Source organism: Haliaeetus leucocephalus, unplaced genomic scaffold (assembly GCF_000737465.1).
Source record: "Haliaeetus leucocephalus isolate CR32 unplaced genomic scaffold, Haliaeetus_leucocephalus-4.0 Scaffold656, whole genome shotgun sequence".
Taxonomy (NCBI): Eukaryota; Metazoa; Chordata; class Aves; order Accipitriformes; family Accipitridae; genus Haliaeetus; species Haliaeetus leucocephalus.
In genome coordinates, this window is record NW_010973092.1 from 14,031,958 (window position 1) to 14,053,638 (window position 21,681).

At 36.1% G+C, this 21,681-nt stretch overlaps 1 protein-coding gene across 1 annotated transcript in view; it reads left to right on the forward strand.

Annotated features, from left to right (window-relative positions):
* The first annotated feature begins 1,327 nt into the window (after window positions 1–1,327).
* The window catches only part of GABRA1 (gamma-aminobutyric acid (GABA) A receptor, alpha 1), a 41,514-nt gene continuing 21,160 nt past the window's right edge, over window positions 1,328–21,681 (forward strand). Inside the window, exons 1-4 of the mRNA XM_010579121.1 lie at window positions 1,328–1,434; window positions 5,246–5,358; window positions 15,311–15,378; window positions 21,150–21,370. Coding sequence (XP_010577423.1) covers window positions 1,328–1,434; window positions 5,246–5,358; window positions 15,311–15,378; window positions 21,150–21,370 — 509 coding nt within the window. The remainder of the gene's footprint in view (window positions 1,435–5,245; window positions 5,359–15,310; window positions 15,379–21,149; window positions 21,371–21,681) is intronic.

A 21,681-nucleotide genomic window follows, 5' to 3' on the forward strand; every position in this document is an offset into this window, starting at 1 on the left:
GATCACAGGGCAAGTTAAGATGCAGTCTCGTCCCTGAAGATCTTTATCCACGCTTTCCTGCCACATCCAGCTCCTTCCTATCCAGTTAGATCAGCTCAGCCCCACTCACTGCTTATCTGCCGATCATTTGCCTATAAAGGCATTAATTATATCTCATTGCTTACATACCGCTTTGTAATGATATTTTATTGATTTAAATTGTCCCTGAGAGTGTGCAGCGAATTGGGGTAGCTTTATTTAAAGGTACAACACCATTTCCATGTACGGTGCTTAATTTTCTCAGGCATTTAAAAAAACTCCAATTCACTGTTGGGGGAAAATACAAGCTTCATATTTTGTTGCCCTTATTTAATGTAGTGAATACTAAAAATCAACTGGATTCCAGCACACAGTATAGAGATACGTAAAGGGACCTGCAGCATCTCCTGGGCAATCAGTTGAATCCGGAACACCGATTCCACAAATATCGGCTAACTTTGTATTTTATGGTTTATTAGAAAGCAAAAGAAACCTTCTGAGTTGTGTTACTTTCTACTCAAAGGTAAACTGAGAGTAACTCAGTGAAGTCTGGAGAGAGGACAGGAGACATTTGGAGAGGAGGAGAAGGCTGCTAATGCAAAAACATTCCCTAGCAGCAGTCAGAGACTGGTAGAGATTTGGGAAATGGTGTGTAGGTTGTCAGCACATGGTTTGATTATGAATTGTGCCCTTTAGCCCAACAAGAACATTAGTGTGCATATGTAGCAGCAGATTACAGAGCCAGAACCTGATCATTTGACTCCTATGATGCTAATATTTCAGGGATGAGGAGAATAGTAATATCTGTAGAAGAAAGTTGCTTTTATCACATCAAAGCAAAGCAGTGGCTGTGGGGGAAGCACCACTCTTCCTCAGTCACGCTACCATACACTGACACCTTCCAAGGGGTTTGGAAGGACTCGGGCTGAGTTCAAGTCAAACAAAACCCAATTACACTTGGTTAGCTGGAAATGTGGAGGCGCCTTGTCACATTTTCAGCACAGGAGGAAACTGAGTAAGAATTGCCACAGAGTTTGGGGACAGCAGCTTTAACTCCTAATTGTTTTTGTTAATGCTCAAGAATAATGCAAAAAAGAATACACCCTTACCGCAAAATAAATGCCGCCCTAAGCCTCTGTGTCTAAAAGTAGAAGGGAAACAGGAGAACAGCCAAGGCCGTGCTCCCTTGTTCTGAATGACATGAGCTGTAGTATTGTGAGGTCATTGCCTGACATCAAATTATCCTGCAAAAGTTTCCAAAATCAGACATTTTTTTTCCACAGTACCTGTTTTAATGTAAGGGACGTTGATGATTATTTTCCTTCTAGTTTCAGAGCCCACCATGAAGAGACTCCTGGTGCTTTGTGACTGCCTCTGGGCCTGGAGCCTCCTTCTGAATGCATTGACTGAAAGAAGGTGGGGAGATATTTTTTTAATGCACCAACATATTTTAGGAACTTGTAATTTAATATAGCAGCATAAGACAAATACTGCATGGGCTGCACTACTACTAAGTGTATTGGGGGAAGTTAATCCCTGTTCAAATCCCAGCTAAATCTAACCAAGGCAAGACTGAAAGAAAACTACAATTTGTTCACATAACATCTTTTTTTCAATATTGTGAAGAAAAAAAAGCAAAAGCTTTCTGAAACAAATTGAAACTAAACTACCGCTTAAACACCTGTGCAATCCTTTCTACTTTTATATAATGACTGCTCAGAAATACAAGTTTCTTTAGAGGGGGAAAAAAAGTGTAATTAAGGGTTTTTTAATCTCATTTAAGTGCTATTTAGTAACTTTATTGTCCCTGCAAGCAGATGCAAAACTTTCAGTTCTTCGTTGGTCAGGATTGTGTCCTAACTTAGTAGCTGGTTTTGCAAATCCGAAGTAGACCTTCCTGGTGAAGGGAGACTGCTTGGATGAAGAAGAATTTGTAAGCTCAAACCCCATAACAGTTTATGTTTGAAAGATCATGCTGCACCAAGTGTTTATGGAATATGTATTGAAATCATAATCTAAAAATAACAGTAGTATTAAGCACAATTTTTAATCATACAACACCTTATCTAACAACTAGTAGGTTAACTAAGGACTATAAAAAAGCAGTTTGGAGTATACTTGAAGTACTCTCTGCAATTAAAAATTCAGTAAAGGTGTTTAAGAAGACTTATAGATATATTTCTGTATTTTAAAAATATTAATGTCCTGTCAGTAATGCTACCTAATGACCAAAAAGCAGTAGAAATTTCACATTGTCAACAGTGATCCGTAAAAGATGTATTTGTGCCTTGATCTCCATAGTGTCTCCTTATGTATTTGCAGCTGTAGATAAACTTACCTTCTGGCTACCTTGGAGATTTTAAATAGGGTAGAATGGGCAAAGGGCAAAGGTTCATCTGCACGAGCATTTTTGCTAAAAAAAAAAAAAAAAAAAAAAGAGTGGGTGGCTCATGTAACAGTTGCTGTATTGAATAAACCTGACATTTTAGAAGCAATACTTTTATTTTGATAATATATTAAGATAGGTGAGATTTGAAGTGATCATGAAGTACTTCATCTGGCCTAGCCAGAGAATTTGGTGAAAACATGTTTATTATATAGATATGTGTACATATGTATGTGTACATATATTTATTATATCTGTAATATATGCATGTGCATTCTTAAAGTGAGAATTAAAACGCGTTGGACTAGTGTTTAAAAATTATATGGTGTGTCACTATTATAATGACCTGTAGATGGAGTTAGTGCACAGTTTTTTATTATACTGTGGTTTAATATGAAAACACCATCGCATACAGTGACTTTTTCCTCAAAATGTACACACCTTACATGAAATGTATCTGTTTCTAAAGCCGTTTTGTCATAGTAACTTCCATTGCCTTTTCTTCTGGAGTGCTGGTAATCCTTTATGATAAAAAAACAATTGATGAATTAGATGAAGTGTCTGTGATACAGAAAGACACAGTCTTTCCATATCATTCTTGTCATAAAAAAACAGCATTAGGACTATTTTAATATGTGTGTTTTGAATGAAAAATCACAATACCTCTGGAGTTACAGGTTAATATATATATACACAAATGTTCAGATTTTTCCTGTTGTGACCATATGTCAGTTAAAACCAGCCCTAATGGTGCTTTTTACCTCTGATAAAATGGTGGGAAGAACAGGTAAGGGTACTGACAGATGCGACACCCAGAATGGAAGCGGTGTATTGTATTGCATCCTTTCCGACTGCGCCTCCACTAGTCCATCTTTCTGATGCCTTTTCTGCAAACATACTCATTTATTTACCACTAAAATTTCTGAAGTGTTTTTATATCCTTTTGCCACCTTAACGCTGATGACCTTCTGCTATCCTTGAGATATGTATGTACAGCAGCTTGTTTACTGACAATGAGTGTTAATATGAAATTAGTCCAGTGAAAAGTCCTGTGTTGCAATTCGCCATAAGTTGTATGAGGAATGATCCTTTGAAAGATAGTGCTCACTGGAGACAGCAAGAGAACTTGTTATTTGGTAACATATAGGAAGCATAAAGAAAAAAATATTAACGTCTGTAACTTAAAATTCAACTGTAGGTATGAAAAATAAATATAAATCAACCTATTTTTTAATTAAGTGAAATTATATGATATGGCTGGAGGAAATTCTTAGCGTTTTTTAAAACTCTTAGAGATTTTGTCTTCTTCATTAGAAAAAGTGATTTATATACAATAAAAAACCCTGAAAAAGGGATGTGCGAAGTCACATCCTATTGAAATAAAACAAAAGTTAGTAAAACTTCTACGAGTCTCAGTTCTGAAACTCATTTAAATTTGTAGTGTTATGTATTCAAATCTGTACTGCAAAATAACTTGGAAGCATTTCCAGAGTACCTATATCAGGGTATCTTTCCTCCTTCTCTCTGTATTTGATACAAGTAGAATATATGGGTGGGATACACTAAGGATGCTTGACTGATGCAGCTTACAGAAAGTCATTTCACATGTATTTTAACAGAACCAGATCATTTCACGTAACAGTATATTCCTCATAAGACGATCTTTGCGGGTTAGAGCAGGAACAACTGGCAGAGCACCGAGACCCGCTTAACGCCACAGTCGTATGGATAACAAGCTGCCCAATGGAAGAATCAGTTTTGTGGCTAGACCTGATCCTAACAGGAGGTTTTGGCGCTGCACTGTTTATCCAGTTCAGTAGCAATGTGTGCAACAAAATGATGTTTTGGAAAGCAGTGTTTTTGCTTTTAGTCATGATGACTACACGTGTGTATAATGGAAGTTTTCCCAGCAATGAATGAAAAAACGATACTGGGTTTGGCTTTAAGACAACTGTAATCTATGATTAAGGGAATCATCTATAACAGGGTATTTGGTAAAGGTTTTAGATTTAAAGAAGAAGGCTGATTCTGATGTCATCTACAGGAGAGAGAAACCACCAAGCCCACAGATTTCATTCTGATTTGTATTGATGGAAGTAAGATTTTGGTAGCTGAGTTCAAAGAGCTTAATTTTATCCTTGTTCAAGCAAAATTTCAGGACCTTTGGCTGAGTTAGGGATATACTTTAGGGATCTGTAAGCGAAGCTTTATAGACATGAGAGATTTCCATATCAACAGATGGTTTTGTTACACATCTGTAAGGAAAAGTTGGAGGTATTCCTCCAAATCTTAATTGCTAAAGGAAAATGGGAAAGAACATAAAGCAAAATTATATATTGATCTGTGAAAGTGCACTCACTTGATTTACTTCTATATTCATAAAGAAGACATCTCTGTATTTTTGTTTTATCTTTGTTTTAGCATTTATTTTCAGTACTTAAGTGTCAGTGTTCTGAATTACTGTATCTTTGTATGCAAATGCTTCATGACTATTACGAATTAAACACATTATCTTTTGCTGACAAATGAGCCTTTTCCTGAGGAACACATGTCTAAGAACTTATAACCATTAATGAATAATGAGATAAACATTAAGGAACTGACATTCTATTTGCTCACCATTTATAGAGAGGCACTGATTTTCTATGATTTTACAAAAAATGTTCAATTTAAGAAGAAAATGTTCAAGTGAAAGAACCCTATAAAGCACTACAACCTTGTTATATGGGGATTTTGTGACCATAAACTGGTATAAGCAAGATTAAACAGATTTTGGAATTACTGTTTTGTAAGGTTCTTGGTAGATTACTGTTTTTCAGTGTTAACTGTTCTGTATTTCAGCTATGGACAAACCTCATCACAAGATGAACTTAAAGACAACACCACAGTATTTACCAGAATATTGGATCGTCTGCTGGATGGTTATGATAACCGCTTGAGACCAGGACTGGGAGGTGTGTTGTATTATAATTTTCAAGGTTACATGTTAGAAAAAAAATCAGTTAAAACAATGTTATTTTTCCGTGATATACTTGTTTTAATTCTGTTTATATATACACATAAAATAATGCTGATATGTAATATGCATTTTTTAAAAAATGCCACGCCTTCTGCATCTTTCACATACTTGGTATGCTCACGCTTATACCCAAAAGAAGAAGAAAATGGTTCACAATTCAAGAAGACTTTTGAATACATATTAAAACTTTAAATGTATGAAGAATAAACAATAATAAAATAAGACCTGTGACCTGACAAATGACAAGTTTATGAATCAGGCCTAAACAGCACATCTATCTATGACTATCTTTCTAAGAGGGTTTGGTTGTAAAAGTGAAAGCGTCAATCAACCTTAGTCATAAAAGTCTCAGAGAAGTCTGTAAGATTTTTTTCTACTTAGGTATGTCAGGATTTGTTTCTGTAACTTTGTGTCTTCACAGCTTGGTAAAAATGTCTTTCTTCTTCTGCTCTTGGTGCTGAATCCATAAAAAGGTATAAAAACACATAGCAATTACATCTTTATAAAAACATTGTTACAAAGCCTGGTCTTTATCAGCATCCCTATGTTCACTCTTTAAATTGTTCTACTGTCACACAATCCCAAAATTGGATCTTAAAAGCTCTTTGTTCACGAACGTGGAAGTTCTAAACATAAAAGCACAAATCTGTTCTTTCCAGTGCATGGAAAGGTTGTTTTAGTCTTCCAGATGTCTGTCTGTTTTTTGTTGTTTTTTATTTTTTTTTTCTTTTGGACTCTTCAGGTAAAATAAAGCAAAGCAGCCCACCCCACAAAGTATAGTTCAACCTGTTTTCATATAATAGCTCTCAGAAGAACTGCATTGTAAGAAGAACAGGGTATTACATTAAGAATTCTTATACCATCTCCTACAGATGAAATGGAAGGTACTTAAGAGTAAGCTTATTCTGTGCTTTGAGGCTACCATCTTGCAACAGTTCTTGAATTGTGAGCCACCGTCTTCAATGGTTTGACTTCACTGACTTCAAGGAATGGCTAAAGATAAAATTCCGTTTATAAAGTATTAATTGACACCTTTAAAAATGGGTTGGTCTGTAAATTTTTGTGTGCAATTTCAGATAATGCATAACAAAGTAAGAATCAGTTTTCACTTTTATCTACCAGTACTTTTGCCTGCTTACTTGTAAACCCTTGGACTAGTGTAGAAATAAATGCTCCTTCATCTTTGATTAATACAACTGTACAGTTCAGTCAGCTACTACATCACAGTAAATAAACATAGCAGAGAAGGCAATAAATAAATGAAACTCTGTAAACTGTGTAGTCTGGTACATGTCTACAAGAAAAATCTGAGCATATGATGATTTCTTATATGAGTTTTCTAGCTATTATGGTTTGTTTAACAGTCACTAGAAGAGCAAACAAAGGAAGATGCAGGGAAAGGATTTTCTGTCACTCTCTGGATTGCAATTGAGAGAACTAAGCACATCAGTGTAGAGGTTTATGTATGTGTGTTTATGTGTAAGTTTCTGAAGCCAGACTTCAAGGGTGTAATGGGAGGACAAGTCTGCATACCTCATGAAAGGACCGTCCAGCGCAGTTAAAATTTACTCCTGACAGAAGGATTGTTTAATGTAACTGCTTCTATAGGAGGAAATGAGTCTCTTCACAAACGTTAATAGCCATTTGCATCACTATCAGTTAAACACAAAAATGAGTGGAGCACGGGTAATATGGGGTGGAGGGAAGGCAGGATTGGAGTAGTTTCTCTAACCAAGGGTTAGAGAAGTTTAAATAATCTTTGCATCCGTCCTTTTTTGAATTATGTTGCATGTTCCTGCCTGTAGCCAAGAACCTCAAATATCAGAAATTCCCTGTTGCTCAGTACGTTATAGTTTCACAGTGTCAGTACGGCAGAGTAAATTTAATTTATCTGTTGTGTTTGTCAGCTTTGAATACTAGAACTAAGAGTACCAGGACTTTTAAAAAATCCCAGATCTGACGAAATTGTGGGCAGTAAATTAAAGTTTAAAATAAAATATAGTAAGAAGTAGCTTTACTCTTTCGACTGTTGAATAATGCTTTATTCAAAAGACATAAATTATAGATTTCAAAAACTAGGGACAAACATCTAGGCCGATGTTTCCAATTCTGGTACCAATTTATAATAAAGGCTTTGCTCAGGAATTTTGAAATTCACCTTTGCTAAACCTTCTTGCTAAGATATCTAAATATTAGCTAAGAACCTCAAGAGTACTCAGTTTTGACACATTTGATTTAGACGCTTGGTATAATGGGGAAAAGTATTCCGAAATGTTCCATATGTAAAAATATATCAAATACAGCATGGTTTTTAGAGTTGGAAGTTCAATAGCTTTCCTTTATAGCATGGTCTGTTGCTGGAAATTCTAAAACGTATATGGAAGAGCAGTGGTTTCATTTTTCTTCCCAACATCAGTGATGGCTTCTTATTAAATATTTCAATCAGAACACAATTTTTATCTAGTCTAAAGAGAACGTTAAGAAAGCTACTAATATAACAGCATTTTTAGATATATAGAATTACGTTTAAACCTCATTCATTCCGTATTAGCTGTGATGTAGCTATCGGAGAATTTAAGAGACCAGAGACCCTCATGAATATGTTATGTGGATAAATTTTACGCTGTTAGGCACAGTGTGAATCTGTGTACCACTGATTACACTATACCACTCTTCCAGTTATCTCAAATTGCCTATCCTGTTCTTTCTATGCCTTTTGAGAAACACTAGATGAACTAAAACATTGTGTGGTACAGTTCATTTCTTCTATAGAAAGGGGCATATTGCAGAAAACTCTCTGCTTATATTTGTACAACCTCTCCTTGTGTAGTGCAGTTTTTCAAGTATATACACCAGCAGAAAACAGAATTTTGTGCAGGAACAGAAACAGAAAAGAGAACCAATTTCTCTCTTTCTCACCTATGGAAGAAAAGGTAGCTGATAGAGTTTCTTCAGTCAGTTTATTTGTTTCTCCTTCCTTGTGTTTATGTGTATGCATGAAAAATTCAGTGACAAAAAGGTGTGTTTACTGGAAAATTATAATGAATTGTGAAAGGGGTTTGATCTTGATCTACTCACTTACAGGAGTAATTTCCTCCTTTTTGAAATAAACGCCATGATATTTCTCTATCCCAAGTTTGCAAACTTCCGATTAGTGTGGTGAACAGTTTCATTGCTTGGTAGAAATATCCTGGTGAGGCAGATGAGGCACCATGAAGCAAGGAACAAGCTCCTGGAGATACATTGTTGGAGCTATACTATATATTCATTGGAAAGCCAGGTTAAAATGTGGAGCATTAAGATAATGAAAAATTCAGAGGTGCTGAATTTTGAATCACTCCTTCAGCATGCACGGAATCAGTGCTAGATTATTAAGTCCTCCCTTTCCTTTTTTTAGATCTTTTGAGATAGCACTTCAAAAGGAAAATAAAAAACACGCATACTCCATAAAGAGTACAGGAATGAAAATTATTATTTGTCAGATAAACCAGTAAGGCCATATCTGAAATTAAGTGAGCAGCTCTGAGCATTTTGCCGTTAAACAAAGAAGGAATTATTTCTCATTAACAAGAGCATAAATAAATGGAGTAGGTGACCCATGGGGAAATATTACAGTCATTGAATATGCTCGTTATTTAAAAAATGGCATTGTGGCTACAATTAATCTGATTTTTCTTTAAAAGAAACACACAGCACTATATCATGCATTGGCACATTTGCACCTTTTATCAATAATTATTGATATGAATTATGTTATTTAGATGTTTGCATCCTTCATATGTGGGCATAGTCACTTAGTCAGACATTGCTAGGAAATAGCATCTGTTGTACCCATCCATAAACACGGAGAAATACCTACATTTACAGTTATTTATGCCTGGAAAATAGAATTTTCAAAATGAATGTAAAAACGTTCTGAATCACACTAAAGGACACCTATTAACTCTATGAGAGGATAATAATTTACAAAAAGCAAGGAGGAGGAATTGCAGAGTAACATACTGAATCTGAAAGAGAGGAAATCATGTTAGACATTAAGGGAAAAAATAAACAGCGAAGTCATTTAGGTAATAGCATAATTTTCTGTGGGAACTATCTGGATCCTAGAACTAGAGCTGATCAAAAATAGGCTATATAATAAAGATACTGTTCTCTTTTCCAGTACACAATCCTGAGCAAAATAAAGGCTCAGATAGTGCTAGGAAGGAGTCAAATAAGGAGGAAAATTCACCTCAATGTTTGGTGACCTCTCCTAGTAAACCATTATAGAGCAGGAGTTTAAAAGACTTGACAAACAATGAAAAATGGTGGAAAAAAGAAGTTCCTCAGATAAATGGATACGCCATTGTCTTTTGTTCTGGGTTGTCTTCATGTGGGGAACAGAGAGCCGTGGGATGCCACCATGGCAGATTTGGAGTGCCACAGTGGAGAGAGGGCAGGCTTGCACAGTGCAGATTGGTTGTACTCGGTGCTGAGATTCGTTAACGTGAAACCAGGTGCAGCTACAGATTTTCTGAGACTATCACCTTTGCAGTGTACACATCCCTGTCTAAAACTAAACTATATCACATCATCTGTGACCTTTTAACTTAGAATAATTGTAAATGTGGTTTATCCCTTTGAGAGGGATTTTGTAGTAGAAAGGTTGTTTAATACAGAGCTAAGAAGAACAAGAGTGGGTTTGATTAGGCAGACCAGAATCTTCCTAAAGGAAATTTGCTCTTATAGTTGGGTCGAATGCCCATTAGATCATCCCAAGTAGATTGTCAACATTACTTCAGTGTCGAACAGAATTATACTTGGTTTATGCTATCAGTAAAAGCTATTTGTTGATCTCTCCCGTGTGATGTTTATCAAAATTGAGTGTGACTGTCCTTAAGTGGAACGTCGGTCCGTCTCAGGCAATTCATTACTTCCACTGAGTGCTTATATTTAAAGTGATGGAAAATAAACTTGACAGTATTATGTTAATTAGGTTTTAAAATTCAGTTTTATGAGAACATTATCTATAAATATATGATAAACTTACCTCTTGGTGCTTGAGGTCCCAATGAAAATTGTTCGATTTGAACTCGTATCTGAGCTAACTTAAAGTTTAGGGAAAATATGGTTTTGGTCTGTATGTGTAATAAAAATTTAGTTAAACCTAAATATTTCTACTCCAAATGAAAAGAGAGTCCTATACTGGACCCCTACGCATAATTCTGTAAGTAAAGAAGGACTAGATGCTATACTTTGTAAAAACTGAAAGGGCTGATTTTTGGTCTTTTTTCCACTCTGTAGACGCCACATTAATGTAAAGGCAACTGTAAAAAGCTATAGAAGACCCTAGGAAAATTGATTTAATACAACAGTAGGGAGGTATGAAGGACATGAGCAGCTCTGAGCTGTTAATTGCATGCAGAGAGCTGCCATGACACTGTACGGCCCTCAGTAAACCCTTCATAGCAGCACAGACTACAGTTGGGTAATCACAGGACAGCTCACTGTTCTCCCTTTTGGTCTCTACTTTTACAAAAGCAGCAGCACAAAATTCTTATGAGTGTATTTGTTGTGGTTCTTCAATCAAAATACTTCACAGGATGCAGCCAGGGTGATTAGTCTACATGACTTGTTTTAGTAATACTAGTGTACACTATACAGGCATCTAAATTCCTTTCATTCAAAACCATAGGAAAAGTACTCTCCGTTTTAATAATTATAGCACACACTTACACAAGACGTGCAGGAGGAACAAGTGCTTTGCCAAAAAAGATGAAATTAATTTAAACCACCAAAATATGCAATTCAAATAAGCCTTGTGCTCAAATACCAGCAGCTCAGAAAGGGAAATAGTTAATGTATAGTTTCCTATGATAAATAGGCTTATTTCCTGCTGTTTAAATAAATCTGTATTTCTTATTTTGTTCTCAATTTGTAATCCAATCACAATTCTAGCAATAGTGAGCTCCCTGGGAGTTTAAATCAAAATATTTATTGTTATTAATTTTGAGAGTTTACGTTAGTCTAGCATCATTAGCAAAACACAGTAGTTGTAAACAGTAAAATTACAGTAGTTGATGTTGACTGGTGCTTTCATAGCTATATGTGGATCAATTGCTTGAGGCTGTCTCCCAGAGTGTCTAGGTGTGGTTGCTGTTTTGCCGATTAGTAACTACTTGGACTTTATGGTTGCCTTATAGTAAAACTAGTAAGTTGTTAATAATTTCTTTGGGTTTTTTACTGGAATTGTTACCTGTTCTACAGATATCACTATATTACTTAGTCCTGGTTCCTGAGACAGATGTTATAGTGAAGAGACATGGCTAACGTGTCTTTACAACTGATGGATTTGTCCTCAGCAGTCCCATCAGCTCCTGACCTGAGCTTTTGTTCAATGACTTAGAACTTTCCCTCGTTCTTAGGGATGTTGTGAAGGTTTTGAATATAGCTCAGGATTTGAGGTTCCTGAAAAATGCATTCTGAGCATTTGAAGCACAGTTTAGGCCTTCCCATGGTAATCAAGCTGCAAACTGAACATGTTAACCTTGATTCTAAATATATATCCCAACTGTATGAGTAAACACATGTCCTGTGCAGGAGTGACTCACAACTTCTGAAGCTCTTAACAAAGCACAGTTGAATCATCTAATTAGTAAAACAGTAAACAAAAATTTCAAAACTTCCATATGGCTTTGGAGGGCCTAATCTTTTTCTGTGTGTTCATACACACTTCTTCCTTGCTCTTGGAAGTAAGGTGCATATCAAAGAAAAAAGAAATAATTTGGTGGTGTGTAGTGGTTTTATCTGGATTTGAAGAGACCTGGGATTAGATGCTCTGCAAAAGTGTCATCAGTACAAAGATAACACAATCTCTTGTGAGTTCACAATCTGAATCTTCTATTATTACTTATGACTTACATGCCACTTAAATTATCTTCAGTGCTATACAGAAATGAAAGGCATCACTCATTTTTCCACTCCCTTGGAAATCTTCCATCTTACCGCCAAAGCCTTTAGTTTCCATTTTGTGTTCTTAAAGTGATTTCCTTAAGCCTCAACCTCTCTACTATGACCATATGTCTCCCAAAACTAGAATTCAGGATACCACTACATGATATGCCACTGATTCAAAGAGCATATTCTGTGTTTGTGCAAGGTAAATCAGTTAGCTATATTATATTAAATAGAGGCTCACTCAGAGCTGGGACTATGAGTTTACACCATTAAGGGATGAATGCATTGTCCCTGAAGAGCTTCTGGCATCTTCTGTCTCCTAATGACACCAGAGGAAGTGCCTCAATGGAAAGGAGATGGAGAGAGGGGAGTCAGGATGAAAGATCTTTTAAAGAATCATTTGAGTTTCACTTTTCAATATGTAAAAGGCTAATAGGTTTAATGATGATATTAGTTTCTCAGTCTTAAGAAAAGGCGATTCAGTAGCTGGAACTTAAAGAATCCATTCAAGCCATGTTTTACTGGACCTTGTGAAATCTCCATCTTCTTTTTTTGCCAGCTGTTTCATACAAGACCACAGCCTCTTGAACTTTTGTGAAAGTGATGGGCTGAGAGAGACAATACTTTTCTTCCCAGCCAAGCGATTTCTCATCAACCGTATGCTTCTTCCAGTAACAGAAGGTTAAATTCTCACTGTGAACTTACTTTAAGTCCAGAGCCAATTAGATGTCAAGAGAATACTTAAATTTATTTAAGTCATTTGAAAAGCTTGTAAACAATGATGAGGTCACACATTAATTTCACTGGAAAGCCAAGGAGGAAATTTCACCTATCCAATGCTTTTGTCAATAGTCACTGTAGTTTGTACGCGTCTCAGTCACAGATATAAAGAACAAAAAGTACATTATTAGGCATTTCAGCCACATCATAATATTTTACTTTCTGTGATTATGTAAAATACATTGGAAATTTCATCCTTTAACTTTTTTTACGAGTCCTGAAGATTACTTCTGCTACCACCTAATTTTTGAATTAACTTGCTAAAGAATACAAATGTCATTCAATGCATTACTAGAATGACAGTAGAATCAGCTCTAATATTACATCTTGATTATTGCTGTGTCACAAAAGGAGATATTTTATTGTGTATATATTAAACATTTATATTAAACTGCTTACATTTATGTATATTTAGAAGTTGTAGGCTTTTTTGAATGAAAGTGAAAAACCTCTATGTGCATTGTAGAACACTGATTTTTGTTAGAACTTTTGCACCAGATACAGAAATGTATATTGTTACTGGCTGCTTAACCTTGATTCCTTATTTCACTTCTCTTCTGACAGAACTTTCTTGTCAGATGGAACAAATCGTATTTAAATAGTCCAAAGTCTTCTGAAATCAGAAGGTTGTATTAAATTAGTTATTTAATTTAATTCTTTTACAATATTTAAATAACATTATACAGATAGCTACATATATACATTTCTTAGGTTTACGAAGATTTTTTGCCAGCTGCATGTCTTTTGTTTACTATACATGTACTCTTCTGTCAGCCTCTTTTCTTTAGGATTACTTTTAATATTTCAAATTTCTCAATTTATTTCTTTTTTCAAAGTTATTTGAGAAATGTATCACTCTTTCCACATTTGAAATTTCTACCCCAAACCACACGCTGGCTTGTATAGCACTACAGTAAATGTATTCAGACTTACATCACTGTAAATTCTGAAAGCTGATGGGGTTAGCTCCACTCAACACTGTTTGGATTTATGCCTCCAGGGGGTGTTACTCCTTGCAGCTGTATTTAAATCAGCAGAGTTATTTTGATATATGCCATCCTGGGTGAATATTTTGTGACGTGTGGCCTAGAAAATACCAGTATGTTCAGAAGTGACTGATACTCGGTGTGTGTGTAGAGGGGGAGGAGAGGAAAGGGGGAAGTTAAGCTTGTGTGTTTCTCAAAGGGACTTTTAAGAGTAGATCTGCGGAAGCCAGATGTTTGGCTCTTTCTGGAGATCAGCACCATTTTAGGTATCTCAGACTCAGCATTTGTGACCACTAAAATCATTAGATTCCTCTGAAGTGGCCGAGGGCGTTGTGCCATGGAGCAAATTTGCACCCTTGAAATCACAAAGAAATCTAGCTTTATGGTATAGCATATACATATAATCTGTGTTATGTACATGTTATAGGTTTCTGAATTATTATTTATACTAATCTATCATTGAGGCTTATAAAACAAATCTGGTAGCTTAAGGGAAATCTAATGTTAGTGCCCATATCAATTTAAAAAGAAATCTAAACCATTTACAAACCATAACATTTATACGTATGTAAAAAATTGTATTAGAGAAGTTTAGCTGATATCTATTTGGAAAAGTTTTAACTCCTTTTTGTTTATCGCAGTTAAGGGTAACACAGCCATTTCTAACTCATGCCAATAAAACATCTTCATGTTTTTATACATGGTAATGTATTCTCTCTCTTTTTCTTCTATGTTCCTGTGTCTCAATAAAAAATACATAATTCATAAGCTCAGGGTTAATTATTAGAGACCTTCATTCAGCTTGCCCAGAAACATTGAGTACCCAATGAGACTTCTGAGTGCTGTGTAAAATATTCAGCACTGCTTATATTGTCGGACAAGAGGATTTATTAGTCAAAGAGTGAAAAGATTTACACAACAGCGGAACTATGGCTGCTGTGCTGGGGCATCACAAGCCATGTCTCAAAAAGCTCTGTAGAAACACTAATATAAAAATTGTTGCTGACAATATCGACTGTGAAATTACATCTAGAAGCAATAAATTATCAGGACTGTATTGTAGACCAATTTTAGAATGGCTAATCAAAGCCAATAATTTTTCTATTTATTGTGAGAATTGGTAGTGGTTAGATCTAATGAAGACTGTTGATAGACACTCACTGTCCTAATTTCCTGCTTCATCAGAGCGTGTAACTGAAGTGAAGACTGACATCTTCGTCACCAGTTTTGGGCCTGTTTCAGACCATGATATGGTAAGTGATGGCCTGTATTTCTACAGCATTCATTTTCTCTTGTCTTTTTAATTTGGAGGATGAAAGATCTATGCAATAACTTACTTACTTCTTTTAGGGCTGGGCTTTTTTTAAACCCTTGATTCCAAAATGCTGCCAGCTTTTATGTGCAACCATTCCTGCTAGCTGTGACTGCATTTAAGTGCCCTGAAATTAGCAGCCTCAGTGACTTTAATAATGTGTTTTAACAGACCTTATATTTGCTACATAATATGTTATGAAATGCATTAGGGTTTGGATCCATATTCTTCTGAGAATGATTGCTCAGGTCCTTGCTGGCAATCACTGATCCAATTTGCCAAGAAAGATCATCATCTTAAAATGCAGTTAACACTTATGCATACAGTGTGACATCCGTACCGTCTAACCTGTATTTTTATATTAAAAGCTACTGATCAATGGGAAGTGACTTTCCTAGATCTTGGTTGCTGAAAGAGAAGAGAAGATTAATGAGAGAATTAGTGTCACTCCTTTATGGAATGAACATTAAAATCAAATTGCTAGGTAACTGCAGGGGATGGAGAGGTTCAGAAAACTGAATGAAGATGTTGTGAGCCCTGGTCTTAAGAGATATTTAAAATTGTGTAGAACTACGGATAAGGTACTTTAAATTTTGCATATAAATGAGGTCTTCACAAGTAGGTTGCTATTGACAGGGAAAGCCTAGTCTGCAGCTACTAGTATCTGCTGGATCCCGTGTTAGGATGAATGCTGGAAACATCCTCATTAATATAAACAAAGAAAACAGTTCAACCTTGTAGCTGGCTACACTTAGCTAAATACATTCACCAAAAGAAAGTTCCATTTCTTACCACAAAATTGTCAGTTGTTTAATTTGAACTAAAACTGTAGACAGGCCTTAAACACCAGGTTATTAGAAATTTCTGATTACACAAAACAATGTTAAGGGATGGAATAACAGAGAAGGTAACTTCTACAAGATAGTTTATTTTCCTAAATGAACTTTATGCAAAGACACCATTTTCCTGATTGCTGGGAAAACAGCATTTATAAAACTACAGTCAAATTTATGTTTGCAACTGATGCCGTGATATTTAAATGAGAAAGAATAGCTTGGGCAGCACAGACTTTTTGACCAGTCATTCTGCTGAGAAGACCTGCAATAGAAGGGTAATCCAAGGAAACAGCTAGACTGGTGACTTGTCTCCTCAGCACATATCTACAATACTGAGTACTATATATACAATACTATCTGAGTAATATACGTACCATGAAGAAGAATTTTAAAAAAATCATTCAATGACTTCTGCTTTTTCGTTCTGCAGTAATTTTGTGAAATCACAATGTTTACCTGCTACTCTAAATTATACATTAAAAGAGGGGAAATTCCTTGGAATAAAGATTGGTAGAAACCACTGACATCCACCATTTGTATTCTGGTAATTGGTTCAGCAAAACACTTCATCTTGCTTTCCCGTTTCTGTCTTGAAATAGGTAACCAATCACCACTGGACAAACCGAAAACTTCAAACACAGTCATGTGACTAACATTTTTCTTTTTTTTTTTCATTTAATAGCTTTTGAATTAAAACTAGCAGCTGCAGTTTGTAAGTGATCTGAGGCTGCTTCATTTTTGCAGAGACCTGTCTTCTGGGGACAGGTCTCTTATTAGTTTCCTGAAAATTAATGTAATTTAAAGTATTGGGCTGGACATACATGCTTGTGGGAAGTGAACAAAAAAAGAGTGAGAGAGATATATATGCGGGTAAATGTGTGCTTTGTATTAATATTTATTAGAGTTGTTTTCTATAAGTCAGCTGGCTAAGCTACTGTTTGCTCTGTTGAATCAGATTTACTAGAAAACTCCAACAGTGAATGGCAGTCTACTAAGCAAATGGACATGGATGCTTTCCTACATGTAGACATAAGTTTAGAGTAACTGATAGGCCTGATGAATTATATGGGACTATATAATGTTTGGACTTCAGCATCTACTTACACTTTGTAGTTTCAGGTGATTTAATTATGAAGTAGAAGGTAAAGCTAATTTAGCATTCCTAGGACAAACTGATATTTCTGTGGAATTAGGGTTTTAAGGAAGAATAAAATAGTGAAGCCAAAAATAACCTCCTTTCAGAATTAGGAATAGTTATATTTGAAAATAAATTATTGACTTCAGCTGTAAGTCAGTATAGCTGAATTACTATAGCATAAGTGATCACTACCTAAAAAAAAAAATCTCAAAAATAATTAAAAACCCATACCACATTGGCTCCTGATTTTCACTTAGTTAAACAGGAGAAAGAATTCATCAGTCTCTTAATAAAGCTTGTGACCAAGAAACACACAGACAGGTGTTCATATGTCTTGAAAACTAAGGAATTACAGCAAAGTATTTAGTGTAAAACTCCTACTCACCTCCCCTAAAAAGTAATGTGTGTGCAGCCTACTCATGCTAACTCTTTTGCTTAAGGAAGTGTGAAATCAGAGACAGAAAGATAAAATGAAGAGCTTACCAGAATATGAAGTTTATATTCATTTCAATGTACATTTAATGCAAAGTCCTCTGTGCATACTACAGTTTGGTTGTAGACACCATTATTTGAGGGCTACCCCAAATTTGCTCCAGTGAGCAGATTTACAGTAAGCGTAGACAGGAGCGTGAGATTTGGTCACAGGGAGGCCTCGCAAGCAGCTGTACTGGCACACTGAGGGAACGATGCGCTGCTCTCTGAGCCCAGGACTGATGGCTGGGAACTGGCAACGAGCTATTCCAGCTGATGCCATATGTTACGAAACTACAGTCACAGTGAGACATCAGCATACCTAGACCATCTGTTTGCAGGAATCCAATGAGGCAGTTATATAGATAGTAGGTTGATATATCAGGGAGTACATGGTGTTCCTACCCACTCTCAATACACTCTTTTAAGAGCAGCATAGATATAACCTGTTATTCTATAAAGAGAATGTCTTGGCTTGTTCTTAAACTTGTGAATAAAATTAAACAGGAAAAAAGCACTTTTTAAAATAAAAACATCTTTTTTTGGAATAATTTTGTAGGTTTTCAGGCATGTTCTCTCAGATGGTGGATTGAACTAATCAACAGATAACTGGCTATTCTTGTATGACTATCATTTTTGTGAAATTTTTGATGTATATTATTTGGAATAAGAAGCATTTTAAAATTAACTTTTTTCATAAAGACAGAATATTTTTTTCTAGTAAACCTTCATTCCCACTGCTTCTGTACTGTAAGCTCTTCAGGAACAAATTTCTATCTCGCTACCCTCCTGTACAGCACCTTGTCTGATGTAGACCAACCACAGTGTGGTCTACCCTGTGAATAAACAGTCTCCAGGGAGAGGTATCAGATGAGCAAATTAGAGAACATTTAAGTCAAAGTGTTAATAACTATTCAATACCATACAACTTATTGCCAAAGTGCAGATAGGACTCTTCTTTCTTTCACTGCACACTAAGGACTGGAGAGCCTCCAGTGTGGAGAATTTATTCCAAATTTCATCTCACTCATACGTTTGCGCATAGACCACTGCTGTAGTACCTGGTTTGGAGAAAATCTTTCTGTTCCTTTGTTCTGTATGGCACACTCCTGTAGAAGAAGCCCTAATCAGAGTATCTGATGATTTGATCTTAAAGATCAGCTGTCTGTCAGGATTCATTTGAGGAGAATTATTGTACATGTTAAAGTGGGTAGTGAATGCTAAAGAGCTGAGACATCTCAGCCAAAATGAATTCATCTTATATGGTGCAACAGCCTGGGATAGAGAAAGATTCAGTCTGTGCCAGGCATGACCTGTCAGCTACTTTTTAATTGAATTTTATCTTATGCCGTCAGGTCCCTTATCAAATCTCTCAGAATTCTTGTTCCTTTCCAGCGTAAGAACCTTGTGTTCGCATAAAGTGAAGAACCAGACTCCCTTCTCTCAACCTGTACCACCTCCCACTCACCTCCTCCTTTGCAGTTGAAAGAGATAAAAAGGGAATGGCTTACATGCACACTGAACTGATGTCACCTTCTGGGCATGTCTTTTACCTTTCCCATGTGTGTAGGAGGAAATTTTCTTTGGAGTTAGTAAAACATGGAACAAATCCAATATTTTAATGCCATCTACTGCCTTTTAAATCTCTTTCTCTCGTGCTCTGCTGCACACCTGGGACAAGATTTTGCACACAGTTCAACCTAAGGCCCCAACCCAGCACAATTCTGAAGCAAGTACTTGGCTATAAGTGCAGAACTGCTGTCACTGGGACTGAACAAATCCACACTTCAGCAGCTCACTGAGCACATGATTAAAAAACCATGGAAATACAATTAAGTATGCACCAAAATGACTCACAGGTCTGGGATGTAAAAAACCAAACCAAACAAAAACCAAAACCAAGAAAAAAGCCCAAGCCCAAACAAACCCAAAGTAAGAACACCCCATGGAACTACAACATTTCCATGTCCACAAGAAATTTATTTAGGGATTTCATGCCCTAAAACCAGGAAAAACACACCACCAATAAGAATCACCATTCTTACTTGCTGATAGTTGCGCGAGGAATAAACAGCTCACACTTGCTTATGTTGTACGGAGTGTTGCCATTTGTTAAAAGAAGGTCTAAGGAAGTCTGCCCCAGAGAGATTTTGCACACTCGTTCCAGAATGTTTACTAACATATTCCTTGGGGCAGCTCTTTTCCTTATAGCTGTGTGTGCCTTCACACACAGGAATTCCCTTTATTTTAGGATTTGCCATCTCTATTGGCAGGAGACTTCAGCAAAGGTTCAGTTTCTCAGCCAAATGGTAATTTTGAACAGTGTTTGGATAGCTGCTTTTGATGTTTATCACAATATCATAGCCATGAATGATCGAAGGGACAGGATAATCCCATACTGAACTTTCATGCTGGAGTGGAGTTTTTCCCTGGGAAAATATTATACTATACTGCATCCACAGGAATTTTTCACACTTTCACTCCACATACATCTATATTTTACATATAATACTCAAACATATTTTTCCTAATTTCACCCTCTCCCTCTTAACTTTGTTCCTGTTGCTTTGTAACAAATAATTCTTTCATTTCGTAGTGAGTGTTGGTTATTTTGATTCTCCCCATGTACAATGAGTCAGCCACTGCATCTCTTCCCTATTGGCCCAGTCCTTGTATAACCAAGCTATAACTCATGGGTCAAAGCTGTCCTCTGCTTGTGCTCTCTGTAGGCCAATGATTTGGCCCAGTGAGCCATTCCTCGTCTTGTAAATCAGACCACGTAATTTTAGTGAACTGTGAACTTTTTGCAGGTTGGCTACATGTTTATGCTAATGAGACACTTAGAACAAAAGGCTCTAGTAAGACCCTGTCTCACTAGGCTTGTTTTATTCTGAGACATAATCTTCCCGTGCTACGCATACTGGCTACATATCCACAGCTTCAAATTACAGTTTTATGGAAGGTGAAGGAAAAGTGAGAAAAGGGTGAATTGTGTTGTTTCCACTACATTATATCTCAAATTCTTGTCTAACTTTTGATATACTATTCTCCCTAACATTTATTCTGTTGAACACAGTAACGATATTGTAACTGTTTAATAACCAGCTTCAGGTACATTGTAAGTAATATAGAGAATAAACGTTCTGATAATTACTATTTCATTAATAGTCATCTTGCTTCTAGGGAATGGTAAGAATATACTTTTCAAGTTCTCATATTGCAACATATGGCATCATAAGTGTTTCCCTTTTTTCTGAATTGATGTAGGAATACACTATAGATGTATTTTTCCGTCAAAGCTGGAAAGATGAGAGATTAAAATTCAAAGGACCTATGACTGTTCTCCGGTTAAATAATTTAATGGCCAGCAAAATTTGGACACCTGATACCTTTTTCCACAATGGAAAGAAGTCAGTGGCTCATAACATGACGATGCCAAATAAACTATTACGAATTACAGAGGATGGGACATTGCTATACACAATGAGGTGAGCCCTAAAATATTATATCCTTCATTTAGTTTGACAATTTAACTTGTTAAAGCATCATATTTTCCAAACAGAAACAGGTTCCTTTCTGAGCATAATTTGATTTCTGCTTAGTAATTATTTTCACAATAGGCCATGGAATGACGGACAAACTGAGGCATTTGCAGTGTTTATTTTTTTCCCCTCCTGCTGTGCTACCTTCACATTCCCCCTAGATGTGTCTTAATGCTTGATTTTAAAAAGGTCCCTATAGTGTTAGGAATCCATCAGTTTGCAGAGGACCTTAATTTGGAATTGCTTTCAAGGATTCC